We start from the raw sequence: 10,688 nt of genomic DNA on the forward strand, positions 1-10,688 counted from the left end.
CTGCACAAGGTGAAGGTAGAGCTCACATGCCCTGGACTTTGTGCAGAGAGCTGGCAGGTCCAGGTGTGGGAGGATGGACTGCGAGAGAGGGCCAAGTACAGAGGTCAAGACCCCGTTCCCATGGCCTGGCAGGGAACTTGAACTTGAGGTTGAGCCCTGACTTGGTATCGGATCTATCTGGTCCCTCTGCTATGCCTCTGGGTCTGGGAGCACCAGGGAGGGTGGGGTGAAAGCCAGGGTCCACGGGATGGGGGTTAGGGGAGCAGCAGCTCCCTTTGATGCAGTAGCTATAACGCAGTCAGCAGCTTTGGGAGTTCCTCCTCGGCAGCCCACCCAGGTACCAGTTCAGGGCACAGCCTCACTGAATGCTGCCAACACCCAAGAAGGCAGGTGCTCTGACTCCCAGTTCCTGGACCAAGAAACTGAGGCTGCGGAGGTTTCGTGACCTGCCTGAGCTTGTCCAGCTGAAACGTGCTCCCACTGGGGCTGGGCCCAGGCCCAGGCAGTTCGTGGATACAGAGCTACCTGTGCCGGCCTCCGGTGTTCCCGTCCCCCCACCTCCCCTGCCCACACATGGACCCCCGCAGCCAGGAGGTGGTGGACACGGGGAGGCGGAGGATAGGGGAGCCTGGCTTTGCTCCAGCAAGGCCCCCTGAGAGCTTGGCAGCCCAATTAGCACGGTGTTCCTGGCCAGGCCTGCTCGGGGGACTAGCCGCAGCAGATGAAAGCTGAAAGGTTATTCCAATAAGGGGCCGCCCACTTCCCAGCTGAGAGGGATCCTGGTGTGCTGGAGGGCTTGGAGTGGGTGCATAATTCAGCGTGTCAGGAGGAGAGCGGGAGCTGTAGGCAAAGCCAGAGTGGGCGCTGAGATAAGTCGGGGATGTCAAGGGCGGGTGTGCCTCTCTTCAGAAGAGGGCCCTGCCCCCTCTCCGGGGTGGAGTTCCGGACGCTCAGGATGAAAGGGCTGGGCGGCCAGGCCCCCCGATGGTCTCCAGAGACAATTCACATGCGTGGACTCAGATACGCGCAGTGGCCATGTCCACACACATAGACAAACACACGTGTGGATGTGCCCAGATCCACATCCACACAACACGTGCACACACACAGGCGCTGTCTAGGCCCCGGGCTGCAGGCACAGGGCCTGAGCTGTGGGTGTCTGGAGAACACTTGTGCCTTATGCCTGCCTGTTTGTTCCCTCCCCATCCTGTGACCAGAGATTTCCGGGGGGCTAGGGAATAGTCCTGGCCCCCAGGTAGGGTGACTAACATTTGTTTGGGACTTTCAGATATTAGCACTTAAAGTCCTGTGTCCTGGGAAAACCCTGAGTCCCAGGCAAACCTGCACTGGTCACCCTGGCCCAGGCCCCAGGCAGGCCTCACATGTCTCCTTCTTCCCAGAGTCCTCGCCATCTGTCCCCTCTGTGCTGAACAAGGGTCCCTTGGGAGAGAGCCAAGGCTGAGTCTCTGCTGTCACCCCGGGGGACTCTGTACCATTATGTTTATTGAGCACCTACTATGAGCCAGGCTCTGGGCTGGGGCTTTTCTTGAGCACCTACTCTATGCCAGGCACTGTTCTAGGTCCTGGGGGTACAGCAGTGAACACACCAGACAAAATCACTGTCCTCGTGGAGCTGCCACTCAGTGAGGGGAGACAGAAAAGAAACAAGATAAATAATAGTAATATTATTATTTAATAATAATAAAACAAGGTAAATAAATGAAGTGAATTTATTAGGAGAGGATGAATGTTATGGGGGAAAGTGAAACAGGGAAGGGGCTATTTAAAATAGGCTGCTGGGGAGACTTCCCTGGCAGTTCAGTGGTTAGGACTCTGTGCTTTCATTGCTGAGGGCACAAGTTCAATCCCCGATCAGGGAACTGAGATCCCACAAGCCAAGTGGTGTAGCCAAAAAAGAAGAAGAAGAAAAAATAAAAATAAAAGAAAATAATAAAAGAAAATAAAATAGGCTTCTGGGGAAGGCCTCACTGAGAAGGTAACATGGGGAGGGACCTGAATGGTGAGGTGAGGGCAGGAGCCCTGCAGGGATCCTGGGACAGTACACATGGACTGGAGGCAGGACACGCCCAGCACTGAGAAGACAAGAGGAGGAGGGAAGCCCAGCTCTGCCCTGGCTGCTTCCTTGTCTCCAGGAAGTGGCCTGTGCTTGGGTGTGGCACAGAGGGACCGTGCCGCGGGGCCTGAGGCGCCAGTCGCTCTGTGAGCACAGCCGGCCTGGCCTGTGGCTGTTATCCGGCCCGCAGAGTTATCCCGTTAGCATCGATTGGCTTAGAGGGGATCATGTAGCAAGGCTGGAGCAGCGGGGCCGTGGGGGGTGGGGGAGCCTTGACCCACGCAGGGGGAGGGCAGGCTGCAGAGGCAGAAGGACTGACCACACGGCTGACCAGTCTCCGAGCCTCAGAGAGCCCCACAGAGCTGCCGGGGGGCGCCTCGGGATGCCAGCCCATCGGGCTGTCCCAGCACAGGTGTAGGGAGGGGCAGGCGCCAGACTCAGGTCAGGGTGAGGCCCAAGACCTTGGGGCCGGGGAGGGCTGACCGGCCCTCAGATGAGGCTGCCCCACCTGCCCTGCTCACCAGCTGTGTAGCCTTGGCCAGCCGCTCCCCTCTGTGCCTCATTTCCCCCTCTGTGAAACAGTACAGCACCCGCGGGGTGTAATGAAGATCTCACGTAAAGAATCTGGTACTCAGTTCTGGGACAGGACTGGGTCCTGTTTGGTTAGCTCTCTTCCTGCTTCTGGGGGCGGAGAAGCTCCAGGGCCCCTGTCACACTGGCCATCAGACCTGGGACAGGAGCAGGGACCCTGTCAGTGGTGGTCCCAGTGGGGAGCTCTCTGACCTCCCTAGCCCTGGGTCCCCCTCACCCAGCTGAGCTGTAGTTACAGCCTCTTAGGGAGCTCAGGCTACTAAGAGGCTGATAGAGGGCTGGGGTAAGATAGGGCCTGCCACCTGCTTCCCCACCTCAGTACGTTTGCACATGCCATGCCCTCTGCCTGGAATGCCCTTCCACCCATCCCACCAGGTCCAGCCCCCGTGGGACTGTTTATAAGCACATCTTATGAATGGGCTGCTGAGTGGACTGAGTGAGGGGCCCGCCCATGCTCAGGCTACTCAGCCCGGCCCCCACAGGTCCCTGCTCAGCAGGCGAGGGGGTTGGGGGTTGCATGAAGACAGTAATGGCTCTCCTTTTCTGTACATCCTCTGTGCTGGATGCAGGGGAGCAGGACTTTGTGGAGGAGGTGGCACAAGGCAGCAGGTGCCTTCCCCATGCACATACCTGGGTGCCTACTCTGGGCCTGGCACCTGCTGGACTGCCCGGTATTGAGGCTCCCTTCTGCTAGTCCACGAGGACCTGCCAAGTTCATCCCAGGCCCCTCCCTACCATGGCACTCGGGATACTCCAGGACTCTGGCGGCAAGTTTTGAATGGAGGAAGGAATGAATGAAGCTGCAGAGACGCGTGTGAGCTCATGTGTGGGAGGCCAGGAGGTCTGGGAGCAGCTGAGCAGACAGTCAGGTGGATTCCCCTGGAGGAGTGGGGGGAGCCAGGGAGGAAGGGGGAGCAGGGGGAGGAGGGGGTGGAGGAGGAGAGCCTGAGGCGGTCTAGAGTTTGAGTCCCTACCTTGCTTTCTTCAACCCCCTCAGGCAGAGCAACCCCCTTTCCCCCCCAGGAGGAGGCAAGGAGGCTGATGGGAGGAAGTGCAAGGCTCCTCCATGGAGACTTTTATTCCTGCTAATTTGCAATCTTAAAATGCACAGCAAAGGCACCAATGTCATTGTTAGCACACTGATCAGCAATCAGCGGGTCAGGGCTCCCATGGGCACACAGAGGGGGCACGGGGGCACTGGAGGAGCCGTGGTGATGCAGTGCCAGCCTCCCTGGAAGAAGCGGACAGCGTGCTGATCCATGGCCAGGGCACCCACTGGCTCAGGCACGGGTGCCAGAGGGCAGGTGGGGTTGGCTGGGAGAGCTGGTCCAGGGCCTTGGAGATGTGCCCCACCCTGCCACCCTGAGGGAGCCATCTCGGCTTCCAGGGTGGAGAAGCAGACGCAGGTGAGCCCCACCCCACTGCCCAGTGGGAGGGGGCAGGGGTAACTGCAAGGGCGGCTCCCCCGGCACCTGGATGGTACTGGAGGATGGAGAGCAGCTCTAAGCATTGGCTGGGGTCCCTGCCTCCTCCCGGGCCCCTCTCAGGGGAACAGCATGGGGGCTTCTGCCCTGGGTGCTACCTTTATACCACCACCACCCCCGGGCCCCTGATATCTGACCCCCCCCACCTGCCAACGTGTGCCCATACACCAGCTGCTAAGCCCACGCTTAGATTTTTTGGCTCTTTTACCCAAACCATGTTCTTTGCCTGGTATTCCCTGTGCCCCAACACCCCTGGGGGCACCTGCCTGAGGGAGGGGTGTGGCTCTTTGTGGAGCACGCCCCGGCTTCTCAGGGGACCACTTCAGAGAACCGCTTCCCAGGGCCTGATAGAGACAGAGCCACAGCAGCAGGCAGACAGGCTGTCTGCCCCTCCTCGAGTCAGGGGGCAGGAAACCTCCTCCATCCCCCACCACACACGGTCGTTCCACGGCTCAGAGGAGTATGGGCAGAAGCCCTTTGTAAACTCCGTAAGCTGCACAAATGTCAGCAGTATTAGCGCTGAGCCTGCCACGGCTCATCCTACTCCCACCGTGAGCAGCTCTCCCTGCCTGACTTAAGGGAAGGAAATGCTTTGTCTTTGCAGGACCCCAGGGGGTGGGGGGGAGTCTGCTGTGGCCCTGTGGTTCCCACAAATGGCCATGTCCCTGTCCCTCTTTGCACAGTGAGCACCCTGAACGCCCTTGAGCTAGGAGGGGCACCCTGGGCTCCCTCAGGGTGGCAGGGTGGGGGCGCATCCCGGGGGGCAGCCTGGGCAGGGCTGAGGAGCCAAGCTGAGCGAGCGCATTCCGAGTGGCAGGCTCTGTGGAAGGTGTAGCCGGTGTGGGCTGTGCCCTCCTCCCAGCCTGGGTGTTGGAGGCTCAAGGCAGTGGGCAGGCTCCCCGAGAGTCAGCTGGGGCTTGGGGCCCAGGCTCCTAGGGGGTCCTCACAGTCCTGTCTCCTCCTGCAGGGCTGGGGCCCCCTGGCCAGACCTAGGTGGGCCGTGGCGGGCTGGAGGTCAAACTCCACGTGGGGAGGGCTGGCATAGCGACCATCTCCTCCTCTTATTACACAGGGGGAAACTGAGGCTCAGGGGGCCCCTGCCAGGGGCCTGGCCTGCAGACTGTCCAATGGTCTCAATGACCGAAGCAGGGCAGGGGCCACATAGAGCGTGGCCCAGCCCAGAAAGGGACCTCACAGCTGTTCTGCCACCACCCAGGTCATAATTGCTCTGAAAGCGCAACCAAACACAATTATGCAAAAAACGAATCATGTGCGATGATTTTTATGTGTTGGAAACGTTCGGGCGAAGCCGGGTGATTACAGGGGGACGGGAAGCAGCTGCCACTCTCTGGGAGCCCATAACTCCCGACAGCTGGGAGCTGTCACTTATTTATGACACCGTTTCTGCGAGGAAAGAGGGGGGGTGGCCGTGGTGGTGAGGTCCACCTGAGCCCGGGCAGGCGGCTAGGGCGGCGGCCAGCCCAGGACTGGCCGGGAGGGCTGGTTCTCTCGTTCAACATGCTTTGAGCACAGCTGGCAGCGGGGAGAATCAGCTGAGCTGCCTCGGGCCCCCCGCTCTCCCCAGAGGCCAGGCTGGCCAAGCTGGAAGGGGAGGATCAGGATGCCAACCCGGGAAGGGATGAGATGGCTGCCTGGCCCTGCCGGGTGGGGGTCTGCAGGCCTGGAGCCTGGCCCCCCAACACTGGCACACCTGCCAGGCTGCCTGGGGCAGCTGCGACCCTGGAAGAAGGCAGGTAATGACGATCATCTATAATGAGGCCGCTCCCATGATGAGCACGGCGCTATTATCCAACCACAGGCTGGACACATCCGAAAATAAATTATTTTAAGGATCCATTAACGAATGCCTAATTAATGCCCAATTAGAGGGACGCTACAGAGGAAGTGCTTCGGACAATCGCGAGGCAAGGTCTGATTCGCAGCCACAGCCTGGGATCTCCAGAGAGTCAGGGAGAGGGGAGGGAAAAGAAGGTGGACCTCAGTGGGGCAGCCTCACTCTGGCTGCTCCTTGGACCCCATAACCATCAGCCCTGGTGCCTCCCCCAGTCCTTCACACACACACACACACACACACACACGTCCTTTGCAAGGGACCACTATCACTATTTAGAAATGAGGAAACCGAGGCAGAGGGGGTGAGGCATACTTGAGGATGTGGAAGGCACTGTAAATGAGAAATATTTCAATATAAACTTTGGTGGCATGCGTGCATGCTTTGTTTGTTATTGGGAATAATTTAAATAACAAGACTCTTCAGGACTCCATATGAGATATTTACTTCGTTAGAACAGGAGTCCGCACCACTGTCTGTTCATGCAGATGAAGGCATGTAAGTGGTGGAGCTGCGTCCATTGGTTGTGGGGCGGGTCTCAGAAGCTGTGGGCGGGGCTAGGGATTTGCGGGGTGGGGCTAAGGAAGTGTGCCGAGCAGGAGGATCAGAGCCTCAACCCTAACCTACCCCACAGCCCAGGCTGGGATAGAACCCCCTGCAGATGTGGGCCACCAGGGCGTGGGGAGCCATCAGGAGCCAGGCCCTCAGGGGACTACGACCCCAGACGGCTGAGCGCAGCAAAGACAGGACAGAGCCCCAGCGGCCAAGGAGGGTCACATGCCTGTCGAGCCCGGCACCCCGAGTGTCTCCCACTTCCCGAGCAGGCAGCCCCTGACCTGGCTGTGCTCTCTCTCCCCGCCAGGCTGCTGTGTGGAACTGCTGCTGCTGCTGCTGGCCGGGGAGCTGCCCCTGGGCGGCGGCTGCCCGCGGGACTGCGTGTGCTACCCCGCACCCATGACGGTCAGCTGCCAGGCGCACAACTTCGCAGCCATCCCCGAGGGCATCCCGGAGGACAGCGAGCGCGTCTTCCTGCAGAACAACCGCATCACCCTCCTCCAGCAGGGCCACTTCAGCCCCGCCATGGTCACCCTGTGGATCTACTCCAACAACATCACCTTCATCGACCCCAACACCTTCCAGGGCTTTGTGCACCTGGAGGAGCTGGACCTTGGCGACAACCGCCAGCTGCGGACGCTGGCACCTGAGACCTTCCAGGGCCTGGTGAAGCTCCATGCCCTCTACCTCTATAAATGTGGGCTCAGCGCCCTGCCGGCTGGCATCTTTGGCGGCCTGCACAGCCTGCAGTACCTCTACCTGCAGGACAACCACATCGAGTACCTCCAGGATGACATCTTTGTGGACCTGGTCAACCTCAGCCACCTGTTTCTCCACGGCAACAAGCTGTGGAGCCTGGGCCAGGACACCTTCCGGGGCCTGGTGAACCTGGACCGGCTGCTGCTGCACGAGAACCAGCTGCAGTGGGTCCATCATAAGGCTTTCCACGACCTCCGCAGGCTGACCACCCTCTTCCTCTTCAACAACAGTCTCTCTGAGCTGCCGGGCGACTGCCTGGCACCCCTGGGGGCCCTGGAGTTCCTCCGCCTCAACGGGAACGCCTGGGACTGTGGCTGCCGGGCGCGCTCCCTGTGGGAATGGCTGCAGAGGTTCCGTGGCTCCAGCTCTGCCGTCCCTTGCGTGTCCCCCGAGCCTCTGCATGGCCAGGACCTGAAGCTGCTAAGGGCCGAGGACTTCCGGAACTGCACGGGGCCGGCGTCCCCGCACCAGATCAAGTCGCACACGCTCACCACCACCGACAGGGCTGCCCGCAAGGAACACCACCCCGCCAGGGACAAGGGCCACCCGCACGGCCATCTGCCCGGCTCTCGGTCAGGCTACAAGAAGCCGGGCAAGAACTGCACCAGCCACAGGAATCGCAACCAGGTCTCGAAGGCGGGCACCGGGAAGCAGGCCCACGAGCTGCAGGACTATGCCCCCGACTACCAGCACAAATTCAGCTTTGATGTCATGCCCACGGCACGGCCCAAGAGGAAGGGCAAATGTGCCCGCAGGACCCCCATCCGTGCCCCCAGCGGGGTGCAGCAGGCCTCCTCGGGCAGTTCCCTGAGGGCCTCACTCCTGGCCTGCATACTGGGGCTGGTGGTCACTCTCCGCTGAGGACGCAGGGCGCCAGCACCCAGGGCTGCCACGTGTCCACCAAGGAACAGGATTTCTTTTCTTTTTTTCACAAGTGGAGGATCTGCTGGGTTTCAGGCAAAGGCTGGTAGAGGTTTCGGCTGCTGTCTGGGCCCTGCCCGGTGGATTATAAACCCAAAGTGTACAGCCCCAAGCAGGAGGGGATTAACACATCCATCCCACCCAGCTGTCCCAGCCAGACCCCCCGCCGAGCACCCATGGACAGCATCCACCCAGCAAGGCAGTTAAAGCCACAAAGGGAGTCCTTCATTCGCAACAATAGGACAGTGCCCCGCGGGAGCTGGGCTCTGTGGAATCCTGGTCATTTGGAGAGGTCTGAAGGGCCCCTGCCACTGCTGGAGGAAGCAGGACTCAGAGAACAGACAAGGCTCACCCAAGACGCTGGGTCCACCAGCTATCTGGGAGCACATGAGCAGGTGGCATTTTGGCTCTTGCCTGAGGCCACTTAGTGACCCTGCCCTGAATCCAACCACGTGCCACCTTCAGTCCCTCCCTTGGAGGTAATGCCTCTCATTCCTGATGTCTCAGGCAACCCTGGCAGACCCAGGCCCAACTTGCTGGGCTCCAAGAACCAATTACCAAAGGAAAGATCATCAGAGGCTGAAATTTAGAACTTCATCGTGTGCAATGAGGTTCTCACAGGAGGTGCAGTTTTATAACTATGTCCACTTATCTATATATACACACACACTACACATATATATATACACACACAAGTGCACAGGCCCTCGCCCTACTCCCTTACCAAACTGTATGTTTTATCATGTTTATAAACTATACGGAAAAGTGTATCTGCTGAACTAAGGACTGTATCGGTGATTTCTAGCAAGAAGGAGTTCTAGGATTTCTGTCTAGAATCCCAACCTGGCAACAGTAATCCCCATGTAACCTGGGCTTGCCAGGGCCTGGGGCAAAGGGGCAGTGAGGAGGGTCAGGGAGAAGTGGAGGCAGCAAGAATCACTTCAGGGGACCAATATTCTTAGATATGTAGAGCATCACCATGTTTTCATATGCAACACAAGCCGTCTGCCGCCCCGGAGCACCCAGTCACTCCCAATATAGCAGCTGTTGGCATCAGGGTGAGAAGCCAGAAGCAGCTTGTTGGACATCAGGGAGCCAGGCCCTTGGGATGGGCTGGAAGAAGAAGGGGAAGAAAGGGGGTTTGGGTTTCTTAGGCCGGCGGGCGAGGCAGCATCCACAGTGTTAGTCCAACAGGCTGGGCAGTGTTGTCAGCCTAGCACTTTGCCAGCAACGGTACGGACAGGCCAGGGAGGCTCTGGGCATGAGCCCAGGCCGCCAGCACGGCTCAGCTGCTGAATTTTTCCTTGAGGCTCTTCGATGGGCATCCCAGCAAGGGTCCTGTGGAGGGTGGCAGGAGGGAAAGCATCAGGTGGCCTTGGCAGAAGGGAAACAAAGAGGGCATTTCAAGAACCATCTCAGGCACTTCTGCATTACAGAGGCCCCGCCCCTCCTGGGCCCTCTGAAGATGTCCCGGGGACGGGCAGTGGTCGGGGGGGTGGCCAGACTCAGGGGTCAGGAGTGGGGACGTGCAGGGAATGGAGCAGGCAAGCTCAGACCGGGGAGAGGGGCTCAAGTCAAGATCAGCCGTGCTGCTGGCTGGGGTCCGAGCGGGCACAATCTTTTTTTGGCTTTGCACAAACCCGAATTCCCCACCAGAGAGGATGTCTGTCAGAAGGAAGAAACATTGAATCCAATTAAGAGAGAAAAATAATAAAAAAATTCTCTTGGACAAGAACCCTGTTTCTCATTTCCTAACCCCACATTCCTGAAGGAGTGGCAGATCCCAGGCTTTTGTGGGGTGGGCGAGCCTGGCTGGGCGCAGCTCTGAGAACACAAGCACGTTTGTTGGTGGGAGGGAGCTGCTTGGAGCGGGGCACACTGACTCACTGGGACACGTGTGCATGCGTGCACGTGTGCACGCATGTGCACGTGCGCACGCACACACACACATACACACACACACACACACACACTCCACGGTTCTCCCCTCACCCGCACAGGACGTGACTCACTTCCCATGCTCTGGCTGTGTTGGGTCGACACCATCTTTGTGGCTGTCCCTGGAGCAGGCTGGCCCTCGATCATTCCTGGTCTGTTCCCAAGAGCTTCACCAGCAGCAGCTGAGCCGTTGATTCTTAAGGGGGCTCGGGGGCGGCTGGAAGGGAACTGCCTGTTCCTAGGGCCCAGAGGGGATTCCAGGAAGCTGGGGACTGACCTATAGCAGTGGACGTGGATGGGGTCTGGTGGCTGCACCTGCCTCTTTGGCTTTGGAGACAGGAGAGAGTCCCCCAGATAGAGGAAAGAGGCTGTGTTTCCAGGCCTGGACAAAGCCTCCTCAGTGCAAGGCTGGAAATGTGCACTAAAGGGAGCCCGGTGACGGCAGACAAATCGTCTTTGGCCTGCATTTGCTCCCAGTGGTCCGCCTGCTCTTACCCAGGCCAGTGCCAGGGCC

At 59.4% G+C, this 10,688-nt stretch overlaps 1 protein-coding gene across 1 annotated transcript in view; it reads left to right on the forward strand.

The window, feature by feature from the left end:
- The window catches only part of RTN4RL1 (reticulon 4 receptor like 1), a 68,847-nt gene extending 58,951 nt beyond the window's left edge, over positions 1-9,896 (forward strand). Inside the window, exon 2 of the mRNA XM_057713897.1 lies at positions 6,864-9,896. Coding sequence (XP_057569880.1) covers positions 6,864-8,176 — 1,313 coding nt within the window. The 3' untranslated portion in view covers positions 8,177-9,896. The remainder of the gene's footprint in view (positions 1-6,863) is intronic.
- Positions 9,897-10,688: the final 792 nt, after the last annotated feature.

This window comes from Hippopotamus amphibius, chromosome 17, assembly GCF_030028045.1.
Source record: "Hippopotamus amphibius kiboko isolate mHipAmp2 chromosome 17, mHipAmp2.hap2, whole genome shotgun sequence".
Classification (NCBI taxonomy): Eukaryota; Metazoa; Chordata; class Mammalia; order Artiodactyla; family Hippopotamidae; genus Hippopotamus; species Hippopotamus amphibius.